This window comes from Malania oleifera, chromosome 4, assembly GCF_029873635.1.
Source record: "Malania oleifera isolate guangnan ecotype guangnan chromosome 4, ASM2987363v1, whole genome shotgun sequence".
In the NCBI taxonomy this organism is placed as follows: domain Eukaryota; kingdom Viridiplantae; phylum Streptophyta; class Magnoliopsida; order Santalales; family Ximeniaceae; genus Malania; species Malania oleifera.
This window is the reverse complement of record NC_080420.1, coordinates 82,625,411-82,653,095: the sequence shown is the minus strand read 5'-3', so window position 1 is coordinate 82,653,095 and position 27,685 is coordinate 82,625,411. Positions and strand designations below refer to the sequence as shown.

Here is a 27,685-nt window from a genome sequence, read left to right as displayed (position 1 = left end):
TGAAAATTGGAGGGTCATCGGTTTTTACTATGAGGGATTGCAACCAAAGATGAGGCAATTTGTAGAAACAATGTGCAATGGTGAGTTTTTCAATAAAGGGCCTGAAGAAGCTTTTGATTATTTTGATTACTTGGCTGAAAATGCCCAATCTTGGGATGTCTCTAATGTGTATGATAGATCTGAAAAGCAAAAATGCATTGGTGGGGGTGGTAAGTATCAATTGAAAGAAGTTGATGATTTGAATGCTAGGCTTGCATTGATGTCTAAAAGGTTAGAGTCCATTGAACTTAAGAAGGTAAATGAAATGCACGTTTTACCATCATCTTCTGAAAAATACAGCATATGTGAGGATCCAGGGCATGTGACTGATGCATGTCCAACTATTCTTGCTTTTAAGGAAGTTTTGCTTGATCAATCTAACCCAGTGCATATGGTTTCTAAGAATTCTTCTGGACCTTATTCTAATACATATAATGCAGGTTGGAGAAATCATCCAAATCTCAGTTGGAAAAATGACCAGGTGGGGCCATCTACGCAGGGACCAAGTCAGTATAATCCTTATGCAGCCGCTAGCCAAGGCTTGGGGCCACCTCATTTTCCAAATCAGCCACCCCAAATGCAAAGAAGAGGAGTGGAAGACTCCATACAACAGCTAACTGTTAGCTTGCAACAGTTTATGCAGAGTCAGAGCACGATCAAAAATCAAAACTCCCAGGACATCAATGACATCAGAGGGACTCTCACTAAAGTAACCACCACTTTGAGTAACCAAGAGAAAGGAAAGTTTCCAGCTCAACCCCAGCCCAATCCACAAGGGCACAATCGATCATCTCAACATTCAGGTGAAGGGAGCAATGTGAAATCAGTGAAAGCTATTACAACTTTGAGGAATGGTAAGGTTTTGGGTGACCCTGCCCATAGTGCAGGAAGTTCAGGTAAAAATGCTAATCCTCATCTTGATAGTGGTGAGTCGAGCACTTTAAATTCACATAATGATGCATGTTCCATACTTGCACTGTTTCCACAACGTTTAGTTTCTTTGCACAAGGATAAACAGCATGTTGAAATCTTGGAAATTTTTAAGCATGTTAGGATTAACATTCCACTTCTAGATGCTATAAAACAAATTCCTGCTTTTTCTAAATTTCTAAAAGATTTATGCACTGTAAAACGCAAACTGAATGTGCAGAAAAACTCCTTCCTCACTGAGCAAGTTAGTGCTATTATTCAAAATCACACACCACTTAAGTACAAGGATCCTGGGTCACCTACTATTTCATGTGTCATTGGAAACTCTAAGATAGGGCAGGCCTTGTTAGACTTAGGTGCGGGGGTTAATTTGCTACCTTATAGTGTGTATGAACAATTGGGGCTAGGGGAATTGAAAACCACATCCATTATCTTGCAACTTGCTGATAAATCCATAAAAATTCCTAAGGGTATCATTGAGGACGTCTTGGTCCAAGTGGATAAATTTTACTACCCTGTGGATTTTGTGGTCTTGGATATGAAAGTGTCATCCCGCGCAAATTCTTCACCACCTGTGATTTTGGGAAGACCATTTTTAGCAACTTCTAATGCCATAATCAATTGTAGGAGTGGTGTTTTAAAATTGAGTTTTGGAAATATGACTTTAGAACTGAATATCTTCAATTTGTGCAGGCAACCTCAAGAACATGAAGAAATCCAAGAAGTCAATTCACTGGAATCTTTAATTGTAGACACTCCTTGGTTAAACTATGATTGTGATGAGCAGTGGGAGGAATTAGAAGATTCCCTTGATTTAACTGAGTCCACTGATCATTTTTCTTTGCTTTGTGTTGCAAGTGACTCAACTGAGATGCAATGGAAGCTTAAATTTGAACCATTACCGGCAATACAAACCCCAGCACAACCATTCGATGAGAAGGCACTAGTGTTAGAATTGAAGCCACTGCCGCCGGAACTAAAATATGCCTACCTTGGACCAGAGAACTCATTCCCAATGGTGATTTCTGCATTGTTGACTCCTAACCAAGAAAGTAAGTTGTCGAGAATTTTGACACAACACAAATCAGCCATTGGATGGTCCATTGCCGACATTAAAGGTGTAAGTCCTCTCATTTGTACACATAGGATATATTTGGAAGAGGATTCGAAACCCTCTAGAGAGATGCAAAGGAGACTAAACCCCACAATGAAAGAAGTGGTAAAAAAGGAAGTTTTGAAATTGTTAGACATAGGCATCATATATCCAATTGCTGACAGTAAATGGGTTAGTCCAATACAAGTTGTCCCAAAAAAATCTAGTATAACCGTTGTAGAATATGATAAGGGAGAATTGGTGCCTACTAGAGAGACCACAGGTTGGAGGATGTGTGTAGATTATAGGAAATTGAATGCTGCCTCTAGGAAGGATCATTTTCCTTTACCTTTCCTTGACCAGGTTTTAGAAAAAGTGGCAGGGCATGAATATTACTGTTTTTTAGATGGATTCTCCGATTATTATCAAATAGAAATAGCTCCAGAGGACCAAGAGAAGACTACCTTCACTTGTCCCTTTGGAACTTTTGCCTTTAGAAGAATGCCATTTGGGCTATGCAATGCCCCGGCTACTTTTCAAAGATGCATGTTAAGTATTTTTAGCAACTTGATTGAGGACAATGTAGAGGAATTCATGGATGACTTTTCAGTTTTTGGAAAAACATTTGATGCATGTTTGTCTAATTTCCAGGTTGTTTTGAAAATATGTGAAGAAAAGCAATTGTTGTTAAATTGGAAAAAATGTCACTTTATGGTCCAACAAGGAATAGTTTTGAGGCACATTGTATCCTCTTGAGGCATAGAGGTGGATAAAGCTAAAATAGAGATGATTTCAAATTTGCCTGCACCTAAAAATGTGAAAGATGTTAGATCATTTTTAGGACATGCTGGTTTTTATAGAAGATTCATAAGGAATTTTAGCTTTATTTCTAAACCTCTTTGCAAAGTTTTGATGCATGATGTTAAATTTGAATGGACCCAAGAGTGTCAAAATGGTTTCAATGAATTGAAAACATGTCTCACCACTGCACCTATCATTCAATCTCCTAACTGGTCACTTCCTTTTGAATTAATGTGTGATGCAAGTGACTTCGCTGTGGGGGCTGTTCTTGGACAACGAAGAGATAAACTGCCATATGTTATATACTATGCTAGTAAAACTTTAAATGCGGCACAAAAGAACTATTCCACCACAGAAAAAGAACTACTAGCTATAGTATTTGCATTGGATAAGTTTAGATCTTATCTTCTTGGTTCTTCTGTCATAATATTCACTGACCATGCAGCTCTGAAATTTCTACTATCAAAAAAGACACTAAGCCAAGACTGGTAAGGTGGATACTTCTGCTTCAGGAATTTGATCTCACAATAAAAGATAAAAAGGGAGCGGAGAACGTGGTGGCAAATCACCTTTCTCGGCTTCAACCAAAAGTTTTTGAGAAGTTTTCTTTAATTTCTGATAAATTTCCTGATGAACAATTATTTGCCGTCGAATATTTACCATGGTATGCTGATATTGTAAATTTCTTGGTTACAGGGAAAACTCCACCTCGTTGGAATGCTGCTCAAGACATAAGAAGGTTGAAGGCTGAAGCTAAGAATTTCTTTTACGATGATCCTTATCTCTTTAAATATTGTTTAGATCAGATCATTAGAAAGTGTGTGCCTAACAATGAAATTTCTGGTGTTTTAAATTTTTGCCACACAGAAGCTTGTGGTGGGTATTTTTCAGCCCATAAAACAGTGGCTAAAGTTCTTCAAAGTGGGTTTTATTGGCCAAGTATGTTTAAGGATGCTTTGAGTTTCTGTAAAGCTTGTGAACCTTGTCAAAAATTAGGGGGAATCACTAGGAGAAACACGATGCCTTTGCAACCTATACTAGTGATTGAAATTTTTGATTGTTGGGGTATAGATTTCATGGGACCATTTCCTTCTTCTTTTGGCTATTTATACATTTTGCTTGCCGTTGATTATGTTTCCAAGTGGGTTGAGGCAGTCCCTTGCAGAACTAATGACCATCAAGTGGTTATAAAATTTTTGAAAGAAAACATTTTTGCAAGCTTTGGCATGCCTAAAGCCATAATCAGTGATCAAGGCACGCACTTTTGCAACAAACATGTTTCAGCCTTATTGAAGAAGTATGGTATCCATCACAAAATCTCTACTGCCTACCATCCTCAAACCAACGGGCAAGCTGAATTAGCAAATAGGGAAATTAAACACATCCTTGAGAAAACTATTAACCCAAATAAGAAGGATTGGTCTTTGAGATTGTCTGATAGCTTGTGGGCCTATAGAACAGCTTTTAAAACCATTTTAGGCATGTCTCCATATAAATTAGTGTATGGTAAGGCTTGCCATTTGCCTGTAGAGTTGGAACATAAGGCGTATTAGGCAATTAAACAATGCAATTTTAACATTGATGATGCTGGTTGCGTGAGAAAATTGCAGTTATCTGAATTGGACGAGCTGAGGATGGATGCCTACAATAATTCTAAATTGCCCAGGAGAGAATGAAGAACTTTCATGATAAACACATTCAGCGTAAGACTTTTGAGCCCGACCAACAGGTGCTATTGTACAACTCTCGCCTACACTTGTTTCCTGGTAAGTTAAGGTCTCGGTGGAGTGGACCTTTTGTGGTGAAGACTATTTTTCCTCATGGTGCTGTAGAGATTCTGAATCCTCAAAATGGTAATGTTTTTAAGGTTAATGGTCAAAGGCTCAAGCCTTTTATTTCTAACTTTGCACCTGAGGAATCTACTCTACATTTGCTTGATCCCACTTAGTGTAGTTCATTTTCTTTTCTTTTCTTTTCCCTTTTTGTGTTTTTTTTTTCTCATATATATTTTTATTTTTCTCATTGTTTTCCTTTTTTTTGTAGTTGTTATTTCTTATTCTCTAGCATTATATTCTTTTCAAAGCAGTTCAGGTACTTCTTCTTTTTCTCATTTATATTTTCAGAGTTGTTATGCTTTACATTTAAATAATCTCTCGGGTAAATTCTTTCAATTCTCCTGCATCATTGGGGACAATGCTACATTCTAGTTGGGGGGTGGAAGAGAATTTACCCTGTGGTTTGCGTGCTTTAAACATATGTGGTTTGCCTTGGGAAAATAGTGTTATATTAAAAACAAAAACAAAAACAAAAAAAAAATCAAAAATCAAAAAGAAAAAGAGAAAGAAAGAGGAGCACTGAAGATTTACATTGCATTATCCCATTTTTAACATTGACTCGTACCCTTCACATACCTGCATATAACTTAAAAACTACACACTTGAGTCATTTATGCGTAGTTTCTCTTTATATGATTTTATGACTCCATGAATAATTGATTGGTAGTACATTCGTGTTAATTTGGTTATATAATTTTCTGTATTTACATGACATCTCACGAGGTTGAATACACACTCACGTGATTCATTGCACTTAGGGTTTCCTGTGAGTATTGAGAGAACACCCGTGGCGACTATGACACCTTGTGAGATATCCTTGAGCTATGTATCGTCCTTTTGAGCTTTAATATCAAATCAGAGTTCATGGAACTCAATTCTCTTTTTTCTGGATGATTCCTTGTACACTAGCCTTTGTTTTTTATTTGCTAGCCTAGAGGTGACTTCTAGTGGGGAGATAGAAACCTAAGTCTTATAACCTACTCAAGATGTGAAGGCTGAGCCACCTCTAGAGACAGACTTAGTTCATGGACCACTATTCGAACTCAATTCCCGTTGATGGTATGAAGATAACGAACGAAGTGTAATGATTGTCTTAATTGTTCAAGAAAAGGCAGAAAAATAAAGAATGAGCAGAAGAAGCGATAAGAAATAAAAATGCGCGTGAAATGAAATGCTAATGTCTACTCCACAGAAATATCACAAAAAGTCAAGGACACAACACATGTTCTCTGCATACAAAGATTCTTCAACCAGTTAATGCCTCAGATGTGTTCACAACAAGTTTGTGAATAAGTTGATCTAGGGTGGTCTCGGTTGGATGTGGCAAGTAGGTGAGAAGATGCTAGAGTGAAGGACCCGACACCTCATAGATAGGCTAGATCCTTTCCAGACTAGTCCACTCCGTACATTCACCGTTGTTCCTTTTATTATGTGGGATGTTTGATCGCAACACTCCTCCTCACATATAATGAGCGAACCCATTTCTTTCTTTTTGAGTGTTTTTTAGGGTATACCAGTTAGGCCGAGTCAAAGCGACCGTTCTGTAGGTGTCTACTGGTATCCTAGGTATATTGAGTCACACACACACACCCCCCTCGAGAGTCTACCTGTTTATACTCAGACTTATATGACTGTATTAACTCTGAATGTGCCACTAATTAACTTCATGTGAGTATACTGCACTTAAATGACATATAAATGATGAAACTTGCATGAGTGATGTGCTTTGGAGAATGTGCATCGAATATGAATGAGCATGTGTGAAATTCAGTTATATTCTTATATGTGAAACGGTATGCTTGTGTCGCATGTGCATTGATTTCATGATCACTGGAGTTTGAAGTTGTAGGCACCGCCCTGAGATTCCTTCACGTCATTTGCTAGAGATTAGCAAAATGTTAGTTGGGGGGTGTGATTACGCGTCAAAACTGCGTAATTGGGCACTTTAACCCGGCTTTACGGCTTATATTTTTTAATTAAATATCCAATTATGTCTAATATTTTAACAAAGTGTCGAATTTAGTATTCTTGAGTTTCATTGCACAATTTATGAATTTTTGGTAATTTTTTATCGTAGGAAAAGTCCCGGGAGCCAATACCGACACCTGTTCGTATTTTATGCATAACTTTTCCGTCTAAGCTCTAATTGAGACGATTAAAATTTCTAGAGAAATAGGAAAGGATTATCTTCAACTTTTATCTTTTGAGTTTTGTGAGAAACGGGCTCCACAAAGGTCAAAACAGACCGTGTTTATGAAAAACAAAAATTGAAAATATAAAAAATATATATATATTTGTTTTGATGTGACCCGGCCATTTAGCCGGGTCTAGGTATTCTTATTCCCCTTTAAATTCTCCTCTTCCCCCTTTTTTTTGGGGGGTGTCTCCAGCACACCAATCTCTGCTCCCTCTTCTCCTTTGCTCTTTCAATTTTTTTCGTCTCTCTGTTTTTCCCCCTCTCGTTCTCTTTTACTCTCTCAACTTCCCTACAACCTCTCCCTCTCCCTATGTCTTCTCTCCCGTGAGACACCACCTGAAGCCACCGTGAACCATAGCCGACCACAGCAACTCCACTCCACCATCCTACCAGCTAAGTTCCTCCGTTGCAGCTGTTCTAGACAGACCACCGAGCACACCGCAGCAGAAGTCAGGCAACCCTCTGCACAGCCAGCCTTCGACCGCAACACCAGTAACTCGAGAGCTACTCCTCTCTGATCCTCGGCCAGCCCAGCATCAATAGCCTTCTCAGCCAGCAGAGCACAGCAGCAACAGTAGCCCTCTCCTCTGTTTCTCACGGCCTGCCATGGCCGTCCTTCCCTGCTCTCTCTTTTCCCTTCTTTCTTTTAATTATTTATTTATTTTTGTTAAGACTTTAAATATTGCATAAAGTTCAGATTTGTTTTTAGTTTTTTTGAAATTTCTTTTAAGATTGAATATTGTTAAGCATTTAACTCTTGTTGAATTTTTTTCATTAAACTAGTTATTGGTGGTTTTAATTAGTCCTTTAAATTTAGTTCGGTTTGAAAAAAAAAAATACAGAAAAAAAATATTGTTTATTTTTGAAGTTTTCCAAGTTTTAATTTTTTTTTTCTTTCTTTTGAAACTCAATTTAGATTAGGTTCGGTTTTATCAAAGTTTGTATTTTTCTTATGGTTTTTCGTTTTATTGATGCAGTGAGCCACCGTGGAATTAATTTGACTCGAAAAATTGGGATTGCAAGCATGAGTGGCTAAGTTTGGTAACTCGGGTTGTGGGTCAATGTCGTTTGTTTTCTATGGTTTATTAGTTCTCCTAAGAAATTATTGATAAACTTTTATTTGGTTGAACCCCTAGCTCTTATTTCTTGTTTTATTGTTGACATTAGGCACATCAAAACCTTGATTTAATCTAGGATTTTCATCAACTAGTTTGCATGACATTCGGTTGATGCTTAATGAGAGTTTTTATTTTCTTCCGTTTGGATGTGGCCAATTTACTCGATTTTTAGTAATAAAATTTCATCTTATTAATGCCTTGATTGGATTAACAAGAAGAGGGGTAAGGCCTAGGAAATTAGTAAACGGTGGAAGCAAACAGACGTTGAACCCGTAACCCAAGTGTTTGGTAAAATTGTTTCAGTTAATCTGTTTAGTTTTGGTTGTGTTATTAGATTTACATTTTTGGAAATTTGATAAAATTTCAGTTTCATTTTGATAGTTTACTCAAGCTTCTCTCACTTTGTTTACTGTTTTCAAAATTGTAAAAAACAAAAAAGATTTTCAAAACCCATTTTTCAGCAACAGGATTTCACTAAACTTTTATAAATACTTTGATACTCAGTGGTCCCTGTGGAATACGATCCTGGACTCATCCTTGATATAACTTGACACTTCTGCACTTGGAAGCACAACTCAAAACGAGTCAATGAGCACCGTTCATAAGGCCTCAAAAATATGCCTAATTGGTGAGTACAACTCATGCAGCAATGAAGGAGTGGGCACGGTTCACTCATAATGACCTATCTGATGAGCACAACTCATGAGGCCCTAAAAACTTACCCACTTGATAAAAACGACTCATAAGGCATAGGGGAGTGAGCATGAATCACCTATATTGGCCTATCTGATGAGTAGAGCTTGTAAGGCCCCGTAGACCTACTTAGAATTTTTTTACTATTCTCGAATAAGAGAAATTTATTTCAAATATTTGAGAGTATTGTAGGGGAGGCAACTGATACACCTAAAATTGGTACACCCAAAATTGACAGGTATGCCCATAGGGGCGGATAGTTATAAGGCTAACATTGGACAACATTTGATGTCTCGCATAACTGCCTTCAGGTTATTCATAACCCCTGATGAGGTTACAAGATTTGCTATTAACGCCCTACATAACTGCCTTGAGTCACCTATAACCCCCTAAGCATAATGGTGAGTAGCCCATAACCTCCCTAAGCATAATGGCAAGTCACCCATAACCCCTCTAAGCGTAATGGCACGCTCATAAATGTCAAGCTAAAGGGGAGTCTGCCTTCATCACTTTATAAAGGGGATCTTAGGAGGAAGTAAACATCTCATTCTCACTCAATCTTAATTTATGGTTGCAATCTGAACCTCTCATTCCCTAACTTAGGCATCGAAGTGATCTCCCGGAGTACACCCAGGGTCTTCCAAGCCATCCACTCGTTTGGTTGTTTTTAGGTGGTTGTGGTCTAAGGATGATTTATGAAAGTTGCTCGATTTTTGGCAGCAACAATAACCAAAACTGCTCACTCAAGCTTGGTGTTAATACACATGCATCATACACATGGAGATAACCATAATTAGTTTTTTTATGGATCATGCTTAAATAATGTAGAGAAAGAGAAATAGAAAGAGGGAATGTGGAGGCAATGAAAGAATCTAAATTGATTGCATAAATGATAGAGGTATTGATTGAGGTTTCTTCACTTAGACATGTATACGAACACATACAACACACGCATAGAAGATACTTTAAAAGAAAACTCTCTTAGGAATTTCTTCAAACATTTGGTGAGTGATATTTATTAAAATCAATTTCTCAAAACTTTCTAGTGATGATAGTTATATATTTATACCTATTGCTTATTTCCAATAATTAATATATCCAAAAGAAGCAAACCTAATCCAGAAAAAAAGAATTATTGATTATTGCAACTTTAAATCTCTAATATCAAATAACTCATGTTAAAACTAAAATATATTGAGAGAAATCAGAATGAAAAAAAAAAATGCCACCAAAAGAGTAACATGGAGCTTTTTGAGATGGGAGAGCAACACTATTGGTGGATAAAAGATTCATGGTAGTGATGAAATCTTCAAGTTCAGACACAACCTTAAAGGGATTGACATTGAATTGCTTTAGATCTAGTTGAGATGATAGTGGTATTGATTGAGGGAAAACTCTCTCAGAAATTTCTTCTGTTAGTTTTGGTGTATTCCCAAGAGGGGGGTGAATTGGGTATTTAAAATTTTGTCCTAAGTTTAGCTAATCCAACAACAGTATTTGACAACTTAGGGTCTTTCTATATACACAGAAACCCAAATGTGCAGATAATATGCTGAAATTAAATCATGCACAACATTCACAAAATAACATACACGTGCAGAAAATAAATTACGAAAAAGTAAAGTACATACACGATATGTTATCGGGATTTGGCTCACCAGCACAAGGATTTCCACTACGGCTCACTTAACGGGTGGAGCGACACTGTTTACAACTAGGTCAATTAGCTGGGTTGACCTCAACCTACACCTTACCAAGATGGTACACCTAACTTTGCTAACTGAGTCTAAGCCAATCTAGGGCTATTCAATAAGACTAGTCTCCCTCTTCAGGCCCACACCTGGAATACAACAGATATGAAATTTACGTACACAAAAATGCTTCTTACACAAGCACATTTGTACCAACAAGTACAATCACAAATTAATGCACACCAAACATGTAAGAACGATAAGATCAGTGGTGTATATATGCAATCTACATTCAATATAATGATAATCTCAAGTATGCACCAAAGTGTACAAACAAACTATTTCTTTGAAACAAGATGTAACAAATCTTAAAAATAGATTAGGGTTTCAAAGATGCTGATAAAAATATTCAAACTAACTCAAAAATATTTTCCTCAATGAAATAAGCACAAAAGTTGTTTGAACTATAGCTCTTAAAATAATTTGCACACAAAAATTATTACTTAAGGAATCTTGCAATAACAATTCAAAGATCCTCAAGCCAATGAGTTTTCCCAACACTAGATTTATCAAGTTAAATCTATGGGTAAACTCTTACTTAACTCTCCAAAATCAATAACAATCAACAATAGCACAAATGAGAGTATTAAGCAATTTACAATAGAGGACTAGCACAATAAGAACTCTCATAATACTTGGATTGATCAAAGGAAGGAGTGTATGAGAGTATTTGAAGTAGTATAGGCAAAATAAGTTATTTCAATTTGAGAGGATTTTTCACTAATGATCTTGCTAATCCTATCTTAGTTTTCACAAATGAGCCCCTATATATAGAAGTAAGGCAAATTATAATCGTTAACGACATGTAGGGTATTATTAAAATTGTTCTAAAATCATTTAACAAAATTAACCCTGTTTAACTGTGCTTAACCACGGTAAAAATAAAACAACCCGAGAGTTTTCTAGTGCCTGATCCATGGTTCGGTCGCCTGAACAAACTCAGTTCAAAAAGTTATTTTTGAATGTTCGGGTACTCGAGTATAGGCTCGGTTTGCTGAACCAAAGCGATTTCCATTCTGTCCTCGTTTTGGTCGCCTGGTCAAGAGTTTGGTTAACTAGACTCATGTGTTCGGTCGCCTGAGACTATTTTGAACATGAAGTTCGGGCTGTCGACTTTGTGGGAAAGGTCAGAGTTATGGTTTGGTCGCCTAAGGACGATGCGGTGATTTAAGTTCGACCGCTCGAAACCAAGTCAACATTTTGATCGGTCAATGGTTTGGTCACCCGAAGTGTTTTGAACACTAAGGGTTCGATTGCCCGACCTCTCACAGTTTTTGCCTATTAAGTCCTATTCATTTTAATTGATTCCCCTAATAATCCAAATGATTATGGGGACTACTTTATGTGTTTGTGTGGGGACCTAGAACTTTATAAGGTCTATGAGCTTACAATTACCTACATGTATGACATGTAGAGATTATTACAGACATTTTCCTATATTTACTGTTATAGACGTGAATTGAGTAATAATATAAATTACAAAAAAAGAAAACTTCAGAGTCTTTATACTTTGAGTCTTTATGTGTCATCAATTGATCTGTTAATATATACCTGCATACAAACTCGATAACCATCAAATACTTGAGTATTTGTCATTATCAAAACCGGGTATGACCTATGAGGTCAACATCTTCAAACATTTAGCGAGTGATATTTATTAAAATCAATTTCTTAAAACTTTATAGTGATGATAGTTATAGATTAATACCTATTGCTTATTTCCAACAATTAATATCTCCAAAAGAAGCAAACCTAACCCCAAAAAAAAAGAGAATTATTGATTACTGCAAATTTAAATCTCTAATATCAAAGAACTTATGTTAAAACTAAAATATATTGAGAGAAATCAGAATGAAAAAAAAAATTGAGAGAAATCAGAATGAAAAAAAAATGCCACCAAAGGAGTAACATGGAGCTTTTTGAGATGGGAGAGCAACACTATTGGTGGAGAAAAGATTCGTGGTAGTGATAAAATCTTCAAACAACCTTAAAGGGATTGATAGAACACAATGATGCATAGGTTTAAAACACAATGATGCCTCTAACAATGTAGAGAGAATCAAAGGATGAGGAGACAAGGAGTTTAAGAGAGAAGAGAGGAAATAAGTTGAAATTGAGAGAGAGAGAGAGAGAGAGAGAGAGAGAGAGAGAGAGAGAGAGAGAGAGATTTTTCCTATATTTAGTTTGCAAAATATCTATTTCTAAGAATAGATTAGTTAAAATTAGTTGTACAAAAAATTACATTGACATCTAAAACCATATAATAAGATAAAGCTTTTTATAAGTCCATAACAAGGAAAAGATAAGGTATATACAAAGAATAATTATAACTTCAATTTCTAAAATTTTCACTACATTTTATCTTGTTCCAACAAACGAGCCATTGAGGAAATGATTAATTGACAGTCTCTTAGATAGATTGTAAGGTAGTAATTACAACTAACAAGATTTGAGTTCATTTTAGAATAATCAATTAAAAATTTAAGATATAATTAAACAGCTAAAAATTTTAAAAAAACATGATCAACATTTGGTAACTTTGGGCCTGTTTGGTACTCTTGTTGTTTTTTGTTTTCTAATTTTATTTCTATATAGTGAAGAAATAGATTATAAAAAGCATTTGTTTATGCTGCTAGTTGTTTATTTCTATTGTCAATTTTCGATGTTTGCAAAAAAACTAAAAATTAGATTTTGTGGTTTTCAGTTATTTTGACAACCTGTTGCTATAAATATTAGCTATCTAGAAATAATTTTTTAGATTAAATAATTCATTTTATATACTTTAAACATAAATTAAAATAAAATGATAGTATAAATTTAAATTTAATTAAAATAAAAATACACATAAATTTCAATAAATAATAATAAAGCCAATTATAAATAATTTTACTATTTTCAATTGTCATGTCTAATAAAGTTATTATTGTACAGTAAAAGTTGAAAGTATAACAATTAAGAAAAATAATTATAATATTTTTTCATTTTTATTATATTATTTTTTAATGTGTATTATTTATAATTTTATCATTTTAATCATACTTTTATAATATTGTTTGATTTAAATACAAAAAAAAATCATTTTAAAATTAAGTTTCGAATTTGTTTTGTTTTTATAAATATGAACTAAATAAGTTGCTTGTTTTCTATTTTTAATTTTCATTTCTGATTTTTACTTTTCGTTTATGATTTTCATTTTTGTAATTTTTGACAATAATACTTAACGATCCCTAATGAAACTTAGCCAATTTGTATATTATAATATACATGTAAAAAACAAAAAACAAATTATCATAGTTGATTAGTTAATAGAATGGAAATACGAAAGGATATGATGAAACCAAGTGATAAATTCGATTATATTCCACTTGATTGGATTAAATTCCATTTGGGTAGTGCTTGGTTCACACTTAGAATTGAAATCAAAATTGGAATTCATAGGAATAAAAAATGGAATGTCAGATTCTTATCTTATGTTTGATTATAATGTTTGGTCTATGTAGAATTAGGATTCAAAAATTAGTCTAGTTAATATAAAAAAAATTATTCAATTAATTTAATATGAAATAATAATATCATAAATATAATGATTGTATAATATTATTTTATTAAGCTATATAATGAATAATTTTTACAATAAAATCATTTTAATAATCATGTTTTTGATTATATTTTGCGTATTATATTTTATCATGTATATTATTATTTTATTTTAATTATACTATTAATATTATATTTTATAAATATTATATTTAATATGTAATTTATTAAACGTAAATAAAAACCTCATACATTATAACACTATAACATAATTTATTATTTAATATAAAATAATAATCTAATCAAGTTTACAAAATAGATCTAAAAAGAAAGAGAAAAAACTTAAATGTTAGATGAATATCAAAGGAAAAACTTATTAGTCATTAATAAAGAATTTGAAATTGATATAGAAACCTTAAGAAGAGATTACATGCATAAGTTTAATAAGAAAAATAGAGAAGAATTCTTTCTACATTCAAGTATCAGATTTTAGTCAATTGAAAGGATATTCTGATTAATCCAGAGATCATTTGGATTCCATTAGTAATGAGAATTCGGAATATCACACATTGATCAATCAAAGAGAGATTCAACAACTAAGTTTTGTTTTGGTTGAGCATAAAAGAATGAAAGAGTTTCTCATTTTTTTTCCATCATTATATAGAACAAAAACACAAATCAAATATAAAATAAGGACTTATTATTCCTCGGCTGTAAATTGCCAAATTTTGATACCGAATGCTCCATAGATAGTTCAAATTGGATAGAAACAATAACGGATTCCTCATTCATTAGATAGAGAAGATCACCAAGATTTCGTGATTCGCTACTGAACTTATTCCAATTTCATTCAATTAGCATTCTCAATATTATGCCTTAAAGAGGGCTCGAACCCCCACGCTTTTTAGCACGAGATTTTGAGTCTCACGTGTCAACAATTTCACCACGTAATAAAGAAGAAAGAGAGAAAATCAAATCAGAATGGATGGAAGTGATGAAAAAGAATCAAAAGAATATTCCATTTTTTAAATATTATAACATCGAAAGATAAATAAAAGAATGAACATATTCGTGCTAAGTTAGGTGTAGCTCCTATAAAAGATAAGATAAGGGAGGGACGACTCAAATGGTATGGACACTTACAACATAGGCCTTATAGTGCACCTGTAAAGAAGAGTGACTTTGTTACAATGGGGGGCCAGTAGAAGAGGTAAAGGTAAACCTAAAATAATTTAGGAGGACATACTGAGTAAGGATTTAATATCCTTGAATCTATCAAAAGAAATGGTTCATGATCGCATAAATTGACGTAAGAGGATTCATATTGACCTCACTTAGTGGGACTAAAACTTGGTTTTGTTGTTGGTTTTGGTTTTGTGTAAAAATAATTATGTTGCCTGTACTATTCAAGATAATAAAAAGGAATTGAAACTAGCTGATAAAGATCAAGAAGTGTCCTCAACTCATCCATCCCTAGATTCAATAAAAGTCGAATACAAGGGAGTAAAAACTTTTGCCTCAATCATTTTAAGAAGTAAAGGAAGGTAATAATGTAATGGATCAAATTATTAGTCAAAATAATTACACTAATCAAATACTTCATACTAAGGCAAACCAATCTACTATAATTAAAAATCTTTGTAGAAAAGACTTTATATCCTAAGGTTGGCAATAATATTTTTGGAATTAGAGAATCTATTTTGAATTTCTCTCCTAATCATACTACAATTACATCATAGTACATATATAACAATATTATAACACCTAAAGTAATAGGATAGTATTAAGTTATAATATTAATAATAATGGCTAAAATATTTTTCATTATAATATATAATATATGATAATAATCATGTTCCTTATTATACTTTGCGTATTATATTTTATCATGTATATTATTAATTTATTTTAATTATACTATTAATATTATATTTTATCTTATATTTTATAAATATTATTAATATGTAATTTATTAAATGTAAATAAAAAGCTCTTACATTACAACACTATAACATAATTTATTATTTAATATAAAATAATAATATAATAAAACAGTCATCATAGTATTATATTTTATTACACAATAGTATTTTATTTTTTATTACATATTATATAACTATTAAAATTTACTATTATATATTCATATTAATGGTATTAACAATATTAATTTTATCTTATTTTAATGTTATACATAATAATATAATAAATAATCATATTACAATTACATCATAGTATTTTTTAACTTAATACTATTCTATTACTTTATGTTTATAACATTGTTATATATAATATAAATATTAATAATGATGGCTAAAATATTTTACATTATAATATATGATTATAAATTTATATTTAATGACGTCATAATATCAATATTATTTTTAAAATTTATGTAATATGTTATATTATATTATATTATATTATACATAGTATTGTATTATATTTATATGAGGTACGTTTAGCTGATTTCTTGTTGGTTTTGGTTTATGTTTTTTGTTATTTATCTTTTGTTTGTTTTATTGCGTGATATTTGTTTTGTAGGTTCTTGTTTTGTTTTTGATTTGATTGGCCTTGTAATCCTATTTTGGTTTGTAGTTGGTGTTATTATTTGGGAGGCCTTTAAAGTTTTGTTTTTTGTTCCTCCCTTTGATTATCTTGTAATCACGGTATTCCTCCGTCAAAAGTGAGAGTTTATCAATAAATATATGGAGGCCTTTGTTTTTTTTAAAAAAAATTAAAAATAAAATAAATAAAATAAAAAAGTATTAAATTTATATAATATATATTTATTATATTATATATAATATTACATTATAATAAAAAGTATTAATAATGATGATTTGATATTGATGTTAAAATATAATAATAATTTAAATATTAATAATGATATCATAACAAAAGGATTATTTTTAAAATTTATGTAATATATATTATATTATATAAATTATCATATTAGAATAAATCAAGAATTAGAATTTAGTTAAAGCGAAAGTCAAGAATTAAAATGTCAGTTAAAAAAAAAGGAATCTTATTCCTACATAAAATAGGAATTGAAATAAAATGATCATAAAATAAATATTAGGAAGTAACGAAAAACGACTTTGACGAAGTCAAATTTGCCATAATTAACAAACGCATTAACATCCAATCAGAGACGTGCAAATGGACGGACGGGATCATGGCCCAGCGCAGCGAACGCGAATTGCTTTCTGTTTGGGATGCTTTACCGCATTAACGCACGAGCCCAATGGGACCGCCGAGATGCAGAAGACAGAGAACAAATCCAAGAAGAAGAAACGCAAGCCTTTAAGCTTGCGGCGCTAGCTTTTTTCTTCGGAGTCCCAAAAGCGCGTTGGGTGATCGATCATGAATCTATGGAAAAAGGCTTCCGGCGCCCTCAAAGACAGGAACAGCATATTGGCCGCGAGCATCGCACGGCGGACCTCCTACCGCAATCCCGATCTCGAAGCAGCCATCATCAAGGCCACCAGCCATGATGAGTTCTCGCTGGATTACAAGAACTTCCAGCGAGTCTTCGCCTGGCTGCGGACCTCCCCGGTCTATGTGAAGCCTCTCATCTGGGGCCTCTCCAGACGCATGCTGAAAACGCGGAGCTGGGTGGTGGCCCTCAAGGGCCTCATCCTTATGCACGGTGTTTTCTGCTGCAACCTCCCAGCGGTGCACACCATTGGGAGGCTGCCCTTTGACATGTCCAACTTCATGGACAAGCACACGAAGCCGGGCAAGAGGTGGATCTACAGCGCCTTCATTCGCCTATACTTCACGTTTCTCGACCAGAGAGCCGTGTTCATGTGCATGGAATCAAAGGGAGAGGTAATGAAGGAGAGCAAGTCGAAAACAGAGGAACGCTCCATAGGGCAGGAGCTGGTGAAGCTGCAGAAGTTGCAGACCTTGCTGGACATGCTTCTCCTAATCAAACCGCTGTCCAAGACAATGCACAGGAGCACCCTGATTCTTGAAGCCATGGATTGCGTTGTTATTGAAATTTTCGACATTTATAGTGCAATTTGCGATGGGATTGCAAGGGTGCTCCTCAGAATTTATGCAGCCGGGAAGTTTGAAGCCAGCATGGCGCTGAAGGTTCTCAAGAAAGCAACCAAGCAGGGACAAGGACTCGCTGCCTACTTCGAGTTTTGCAGAGACATTGGGGTTCTCAATGCTTCGGAGCTTCCGAAAGTCGAGCATATCCCGGACGAAGATATCCACGACCTGGAGCGAGTCATCATGAGTGGAGCTAATTCAGGGAAAAGAAACATGGATGTTGTCGTCCCTAAGAAGGAAGATGACAAAGCTGTGGTGGTGAGTTCTAGAAATCATGCCATTGATGAGCATCAGAATGAGTCAAGTTGGACTTTGGAGACTGTCATTACAAATGAATGGGAGGTTTTTGAAGATGATTTGAAGGCCCGTGAAGGAATTCAATTCTCTTTTGATGGAGAAAGGATTGAAGACCACCCTTCGGCCATTCAACCTTATGCACCTGCTTATAATAATCAAAATTTACCAGATTTAATAATTTTATAGAATTTAGTTTAATTGGAATGGGATCGATTGGCACTGCCCTTGATTGATTTCTAGCTCGTTATTTTTAAAATACAGGAGGGCTAAAAATTATTATTATGATTGCTCGTTTTCCATGTTAATTAAAAGTAGTTTAAACGGGTTATTTTAATTGTATACGTTCTCCTGTTCTCATATAATTGTTCTTTCAAAGTACCATGCATGGTTTCCATGTGAATATATAAGTTTCCTTGCTATGGCTCACTCCTTTTACCTTTTATTTTATTTATTTACTTTTGTCGATCGAATGTTTCAAATGGAAGACTTAAATCTAAAGATTCTAAACCCAACTCTACCTTGACTAGTAAATTTGACTGCGTATATTTATTATACTTTGCATATTATATTTTACCATGTATCTTATTATTTTATTTTAATTATACTGTTAATATTATATTTTATCTTATATTTTATAAATATTATATTTAATATGTAATTTATTAAACGTAAATAAAAACCTCATACATTATAACACTATAACATAATTTATTGTTTAATATAAAATAACAATATAATCAAGTTTACAGAATAGATCTAAAAAGAAAGAGGAAAAACTCAAATGTTAGATGAATATCAAAGGAAAAACTTATTAGTCATTAATAAAGAATTTGAAATTGATATAGAAACTTAAGAAGAGATTACAAGCATACGTCTAATAAGAAAAATAGGCATGAATTCTTTCCACGTTCAAGTATCAGATTCTAGCCAATTGAAAGGATCTTCTGATCAATCCAGAGATCATTTGGATTCCATTAGTAATGAGAAATCAGAATATCACACATTGATCAATCAAAGAGAGATTCAACAACTTAGTTTTGTTTTGATTGAGCATCAAAGAATGAGAGAATTTCTCTTTTTTTTTTCCTATCATTATGTAGAACAAAAACACAAATCAAATATAAAATAAGGACTTATTATTCTTCGATCGTAAATAGCCAAATTTTGATACCGAATGCTCCATAGATAGTTCGAATTGGATAGGAACAATAGCGGACTCCTCATTCATTAGATAGAGAAGATCACCAGATTTCGTGATCCACCTCCGAACTTATTCCAATTTCATTCAATGAGCATTCTCAATATTATGCCTTGAAGAGGACTCGAACCCCCACGCTTTTTAGCATGAGATTTTGAGTCTCGCGTGTCAACAATTTCACCACATAATAAAGAAGAAAGAGAGAAAATCAAATCAGAGTGGATGGAAGTGATGAAAAAAAATCAAAAGAATATTCTATTTTTTAAATATTATAAAAATAATTGTGTTGCCTGTACTATTCAAGATAATAAAAAGGAATTGAATCTAGCTGATAAAGATCAAGAAGTGTCCTCAACTCATCCACCCCTAGATTCAATAAAAGTTGAATATAAGAGAGTAAAAACTTTAGCCTCGTCATTTTAAGAAGTAAAGGAAGGTAATAATGTAATGGATCAAATTATTAGTCAAAATAATTACACTAATCAAATACTTCATACTATGACAAACCAATAATTGAAAATCTTTTTAGAAAAGACTTTAGATCCTAAGGTTGGCAATATTTTTGGAATTGGAGAATCTATTTTGAATTTCGCTATTAATCATACTACAATTACATCATAGTACATATATAACAATATTATAACACATAAAGTAATAGGATAGTATTAAGTTATATATTAATTATAATGGCTAAAATATTTTACATTATAATATATAATATATGATAATAATCATGTTCTTGATTATACTTTGCGTATTATATTTTATCATGTATATTATTATTATTTTTAATTATACTATTAATATTAAATTTTATCTTATATTTTATAAATATTTTATTTAGTATGTAATTTATTAAATGTAAATAAAAAGCTCACACATTATACCACTATAACATGATTTATTATTTAATATAAAATAATAATATAATAAAATGACCCTCATAGTACTATATTTTATTACACAATAGTATTTTATTTTTTATTGCATATTATATAACTATTAAAATTTACTATTATATATTTTTATTAATGATATTAACAATATTTATTTTATTTTATTTTAATGTTATGCATAATACTATAATAAATACTCATGCTACAATTACATCATATTATTTTATAACTTAATACTATCCTATTACTTTATGTGTTATAATATTGGTATATATAATATAAATATTAATAATAATGGATAAAATATTTTACATTATAATATATAATATATGATTATGTATTTATATTTAATGATGTCATAATATCAATATTATTTTTAAATTTTATGTAATAAGTTATATTATATTATATTATACATAATATTGTATTATATTTATATAATATATATTTATTATATTATATATAATATTACATTATAATACAACCTTGCGTATATTTAATATACAATAGTATTATATTTTTTTTATACCCTTATGAAAGTTAGCCAATTTGTTTTAAATTATAATAAAGATGTAAGAAACAAAACACAAATTATCATAGTTGATTAGTTAATAGAATGACGACTCGTAAGGTACTTATGTGTGTCTAATACTTGAACAAGTCATTAATTCAGAACACACACGTGAGAGAGAATTGATGGAAGCTTGAGGGACATAACGATTATACCGTCTAGCGTATTCCATGATCAGAGGAGTAAAAGAAGAAGAAGAAGATACTGATTTTAAGTGTAAATGCATTTAGTATTTATATTTTGGTCTGTAATAATGCATGACATGCATGGTATGAATAAAAGTTTAGTGATAACCGTAGACGGACCATAGGGAAATCAAAAGATCTTAGACAACCAGTCGACCAATTTTGAACTTTTGGGTTCAATTAAAAAGCCAAGGCCATAAACTGACTTTAGGTCCCCAAGATTCTTCATGAAAAATCTCCTATAACTTAAAAGTTATACCATCGATAACAGGGGTGAATTCTAATAAAAATCAAAACCTAAAATAATCTTTGAAAGGGCCCCAGTCGACCAAACCCACCTAGTTATACTCAGTTGGGTTGACCAAACCTTTGTTGGCTGAATAGACTTAGCCACGGTCGACTGAACCTATGGCAGTATAAATGTCACGGTCGACCAAACCATTCGAAAGTCAACATTTTGACTTCGTGCGGTCGACCGTTATAAAATGAACGTATCGTCCTAAGTTGACCGAACTGAAACGTGTCTAACCCCGAACTGTTTGGCCAACCAAATGTGTAGTTCATTTTGACATCGGTCGACCAAACCTAGATAAGCGGTCAACCGAACATTGGCCATGGTCGACCAAACCCACGATGGGGTTCAAAATCGCCTTGAGACAGTCAACCATATCTGCAGTTCAAAAGTGCCACGGTCGACCGAATTCAGCAATACGATCAACCGAACCTCTCGAGTTCACATATTTTTACAGTGATAATTAGGGTTAATTTTTTATTAAACAAATTCTAAAATCCCTAATATGTCCCTAACGGTCAAAATTCCCTCGGACTCTATATATACCCCTCCCTTACACATTAACAAGAGATTAGATTGCAAATTCTCTTAAAATATTTTTGATTTTTTCATTCCTTTATACTCTCTCATACTCATTACATTGAAAATCTTTTCAAGAACAAATTTATTTGGGCAATTGTTTTTCACAACAAATATCATTTACTCTCATTTGCTATTATTTTTTAAAATCATTCCTTGAAAGTATAAGTTTAGTTTCTCCACATATTTCTTTGATAAATATCTTAGGAGAAATATTTTTCTAGCTTGTGAATCTTTTGCATTTCTATTGCAAGATTCATAAAGCTTATCTAGCCTTTGTTGCAAGACTTCATTTTTGGGCATAGCTCTAAAATCTCCTATATTTCATTTTGAAAAATATTTCTAGAGATTGCTTTTGAGAATTTGAAGATTTTTGAAGTATACTTTGCACATTTCTTTTTTCAAAGATCTTTTATTATTAGTCGGGCATAAATTAATTTGAGTGCAAAATTCTAGGTTCTCCTACACTTCATTTGAAAAATATTTTTGGGAGAAAATTTTTATTAAGGTTTGCATCTTTGAAGTGCTTTATCATATACATCTAACTCAAAGATTGCATAAGTCATTTTGACAAAATCACATTCTCACATTGAGCTTGATTTCATTTCATACGTGAGTGTATTTGTACTTATTGGTACATATCTGCTTAGTATAAGAAACATTTTGTTTGAACACAAAAATTATTGATTATCTGTTATATTCCTGACGGGTTGTCGGAAAAGGGAGACTAGCCCTGTGAATAGTCTCGGACTTGCTCAGACCCGGTTAAGAGAGCACCAGATTGGTTCAGATCCGGTTAGAAGAACTAGGTGCACTAGCCTATAAGGTGTTGTAAATGATGTCGCTCTACCCGCAAGTGAGCAACTTAGTGGAAGCCTCTTACTTGTTAGCTTGAGGCGAGTACGTAGGCAATATTGGTCAAACCCCGATATCATATCATGTGTTCCCTTATCTTCGCACTTTAATTTTCGTACATGTATGGTATTATGTATTATCTTGATTACTTTACATACATGCTTTGAATGGTTGTGAAATACTGAGTCTACTATAATTGTTTTATTTATCTGCTTAGTTTTATATTATTAGGTAATTGGCATATGTTTAGAAAGACCCTAGGTTACGGTATACTATTTGTGGATTTAAACATAACCAACGAAAAGTTTTTAAAATTCCAATTCATCTCCCCCTTTTGGGAATACACCAATTCCAACAATTGGTATCAAAGTCTCATTGCACTAGACTTAAATGTTTTTGCAAAAATATTGCAATGGCTCAATTTGGTGTATCCACATTCGATGAGGGACAGTCGCCTTCTAGGCCTCCTGTATTTTGTGGTGTAAATTACACCCACTAGAAGATTAGAATAAGCGTATTTATAAAATCAATTGATTGGAGGGCCTGACAGGTGATTGTCAAAGGAATTTGTATGCTAGCTAACGAAAATGATATAAATTTATTACATGCTAATTCATATGCCATGGACTTATTATACTGTGCTTTAGAGACTAATGTTTTTCTTGAGATCATGGCATGTAAAAGTGCACAAGAAATTTGGGAAGAGTTGCAAAGGTAATATGGAGAAAGTAAAGAGGAGGAGTCTACTACTCCGAACATTTTAACTCCAAAAGATCAAGAGGAGGTAAATCATGGGCCAATAATGTCTATTAATGAAGAGGTATATGATTCACCTTCTATTTTAGTTAATGATGTATTTAATGATTCTTGTGTTATATCCTGTAATACATCATGCTATTATTCATCTTATGTTTCTTCTGATGATAACGCACGCACTGATTCAAGTGATAATTCTTGTATGAAATCTTATATTGAATCACATGCATCTAATTTTGGAAGAATGACATCATATGAGAAACCGAAAAAGAAATTCCTTAATGCTCATAAGATTACAGTTAGAATGTCTAAGCTGAAAATCTTTTTGAAAAACAAAGTAAAAAGTTGGCAGCGTAATTAGAAAATCTAAAAGATTATCATGTCATATTAGAAAAGAGAAAGATTAAGAAGATATTGAAAATTATCTGCTTAGAAGAAGAAATAGATTATTATTCTAAAGTTACACCCAAAGTTAAAAATGAAAAGAATAATCTTGTTAAATGTAACACCCCGACCCCGAGGGGCCTGGAATATTAACTTTTTACTACTCATTTACAGCGGAAGTAAAATAAACTCAATTTTTATTAAACCAGAGCGCTAATATTCCATATTACAATCATTTATTTCAAAAGAAGAAAAATTACACAATTTCTAATCAATCTTTATTTTTCTAATCCCCACCCGCATGCTTGCTAAGCCTAATTTCTGACATGTCTTTCAGAGTTATCTGAAATAAAATATGATTGGGGTGAGACGACGCTCAGTAAGTAAATAAGATTATTATTAGTGTGTGGCTAAAATGAGTTTTTAAAGAATTTCGTAAAACAATATTTAATACTATAACTTCAAGGCTGCTTTTAGAATAAATATAAATTTAAAAATTTTTGCATAAAACTTTTGTCATCAATTTCAACAGTAAATTTTTATAATCATATATTATAACTGTTACATTAAACTTTTAACTTTAAAACTGTAAAAATATTTAATGATAAACATACATATACTTTTCCTTATAGGTTTTCCTAATATCGTCATTTAAACACCAGAATAATCCTTTTCACGTAAACTTATACTTTTCCTTCAAATCATCAGTAACTTATACTTGTAATTAAATATGTATAAACATAATTTATAAAAACCACCCTTAGGCCTGTTTGCCGTAAGTCATGTTTACTCCTATGACTGGGTTGTGCGGTCCGAAGACTGGACTTAGCTGGCTGGCCGACCAAACTAAATCAACGTACGTAAACTTTAAGTGAGATTTTCCTTATTAAGTCCTGGTCCGGAATCAGGTGTGCACTCAAGAGAAATCCACTAACATAAATAACCACTCTATAAACAGTGTGAGTGCACTCTAATCCATATAAACTTTAAGCTGCGGTACCGAGCATCTGTAACTTTGAACTTTCGTTGCCATAAAGGGTTTTAAAATCATCTTATTATAATTTTTGCAATTTAAAATAATATCGTGAAAATCTCATCTTTACTCATATTTTCATAAAAAAATGTAACGTAAAAATAAACTCCTGCCACACAATGTTTGTGTTAAAAATATATATAATTTTATTTTTGAATAGAAATAAATGTTGAAAATTTACCCAAGGGGATTAGAACATTTCTTAACCCAAAAATAGATGCAAGTATATTAAAAATAGAACTGGTATAATTAAATACGCGTAAAAATAAACTTATGGAAATTTTGTGGAACTAATTAGCATAATTGAAATTTACTCATAAAATAAACTCGGATATAAATTTTAAATAAAAAAACTAACATAATCAAAATTTACTTACCTTTTTCCTTACGAACACTGTAACTATCTCTAAGAAATGAGATCGGAAAGAGTGGGTGATTGAGAACTTACTCAAAAATTCTCGCTCCACCACAATTTCTTTCACTCACTAATTCTTCTCTTCCTTGGAAAATTGTTGTGAAAAATGAAGATTGAGAGCTTCCTATTTATAGGAAAATTTTGGGGAAGAAATGAAATTTATAAAAGTGTGGGGAGATGGGTGAAATTATAATTTTTAAAAATTAAAGAATGGGCAAGGTATGGGTTGTGTATGGGATAGGGATGGAGGTCATGTGGGAGTGCTTGCCACCATTCCCACTAAATAATTTTTTAATTAATTACTTACCAAATTAATTAATCAATTACTTAATTAATTATTTTATTATTTTATTATTATTTTTATTTTTTTAATCATTATTATCATTGTTATTAATTTTAAACTACTTTTAGTATTTATTTATTTTATTATTTATTTTTGAACAAAAATTAAATTTAAATTTTGAAAACTCATGTGGGCCCCACATGGTCTTGTGGGCCCCTCACAACTTCGAGATCCGAATGGATCCTACGTAACTCGAATAATTCTTATACGATTTTATGCATCCTACATAACTTTGAGACTTGTGTAAACCTTCATACGGCTTCGGGACTCATGTGGGCCCCACACAGTCTTGTGGGCCCCGCATAGGATACCTATATTATTATTATTTTATCATATATTTCTTCAAATTATATCCGTTAAAACATTATTTTATGTACTTATTTACGTATATAAACAGTGTCTTGTGGCTCCGGGACTCATGTGGACCCCACATAGTCTTGTGGGCCCCAAATATAATACCTATATTATTATCATCTTATTATGTATTTCTACAAATTATGTCTGTCAAAAGACTATTTTATGTATATATACTTATTTACGTGTACAAACAGTGTCTATCCTGTTTATCCTATGAAATTCCATTTTGACTAGGCCGACCTCCAGGGAGCGACTGAGCCGCAATGGTCTCTGAGCACTTGCTAAGACAAGGTCTTTCTTAGACATCAAACATGGAATCAAGGATCCTACAGAAAAACACTTATGTATTGATATTAACTTAATGACTATTTTTATTATTTTATTATTATTGTACTTTAATCATATATATATATATATATATATATATATATATATATATATTTTTGGGTCATCACATTAAACCCTTTGGAGTAAAAAGAATTATTTCTTCCAAAAAAGGTTCATCTTTTTAAACCCGCATTCATCTGCATGCCTTATTTAGAGTAAATAACCAAATTTTTCACATGCACATAAAGTATGCTTATACGATGAAAGAAAAGGGCACATCATATACACTTATCCATCTAGAAGTGCCAGAGACTTAGACAAAGAAATGATGTGAGTAATTATGAAGGCAAACCTTTCATAATCTAAGGAAAATGGATTCAAATTGAAATTACCTAATCATTTAAATTCTTCCTTAGATCTTAGGATTAGGTGTAGAGACTGTGATGACCAAAAGGCTAAGAAGTGGTCCAAGCTTAAAATATCAAATCTTAGTATATGCATTCACTATATAATATTGTTTTACTAAGAACCATTAGAGAATCACGCCAATGTAAAAATACATGTAATATATCCAATATGAACTTAATGCATATATATCATAATGGTTAGTGAAAATGAGAAAACATTGGCTATAGCTTACTAAAACAAAATCCACTTCCGAATGGACAAGACAACTATGCTTGGTATATTTTTCTTATTGCTTAACTCACACGTTAATATGAATATCTAAAGTTAAACATACTCTGTCCATTGCATAGAATTAAGCTTTAGGGAATTCACATCATTCTTCCCTAAAGACATTCTTTGAACACAAAGGCCTGGATCAAAACTTAGTCATCACTCTAGGTATAAGCACTAATGATAATAAATTCCTTACCTACTTAGTGCTAATCAAAATTAGAGGCATTGACTAAGGGATTCATGCTTTATTGATCAAATCAAATTATTTCCTTTAAGTTTAAAATATAAAACCTCTAGTTTTGATTCAGCTATCCCCTTCATAGGAAATCCTTACCAAACCATGTAAGGTTTCACCTATTAAACTACTTGTATCCTTGCTCCAAATTATGATCATATTTAAAGGATACTTTCTAATCATCAAATATCCATGTTCAAGAAACTCTTATACTCTATATTGTTC

At 32.5% G+C, this 27,685-nt stretch overlaps 1 protein-coding gene across 1 annotated transcript; it reads left to right on the top strand.

The window, feature by feature from the left end:
- Nucleotides 1-17,360: 17,360 nt before the first annotated feature.
- On the top strand, nucleotides 17,361-18,539 carry LOC131153847 (putative clathrin assembly protein At1g25240). The gene has a single exon (XM_058106297.1). The coding sequence runs from the start codon at nucleotides 17,361-17,363 to the stop codon at nucleotides 18,537-18,539; it is 1,179 nt and encodes a 392-aa protein (XP_057962280.1).
- The last annotated feature ends 9,146 nt before the right edge of the window (nucleotides 18,540-27,685 follow it).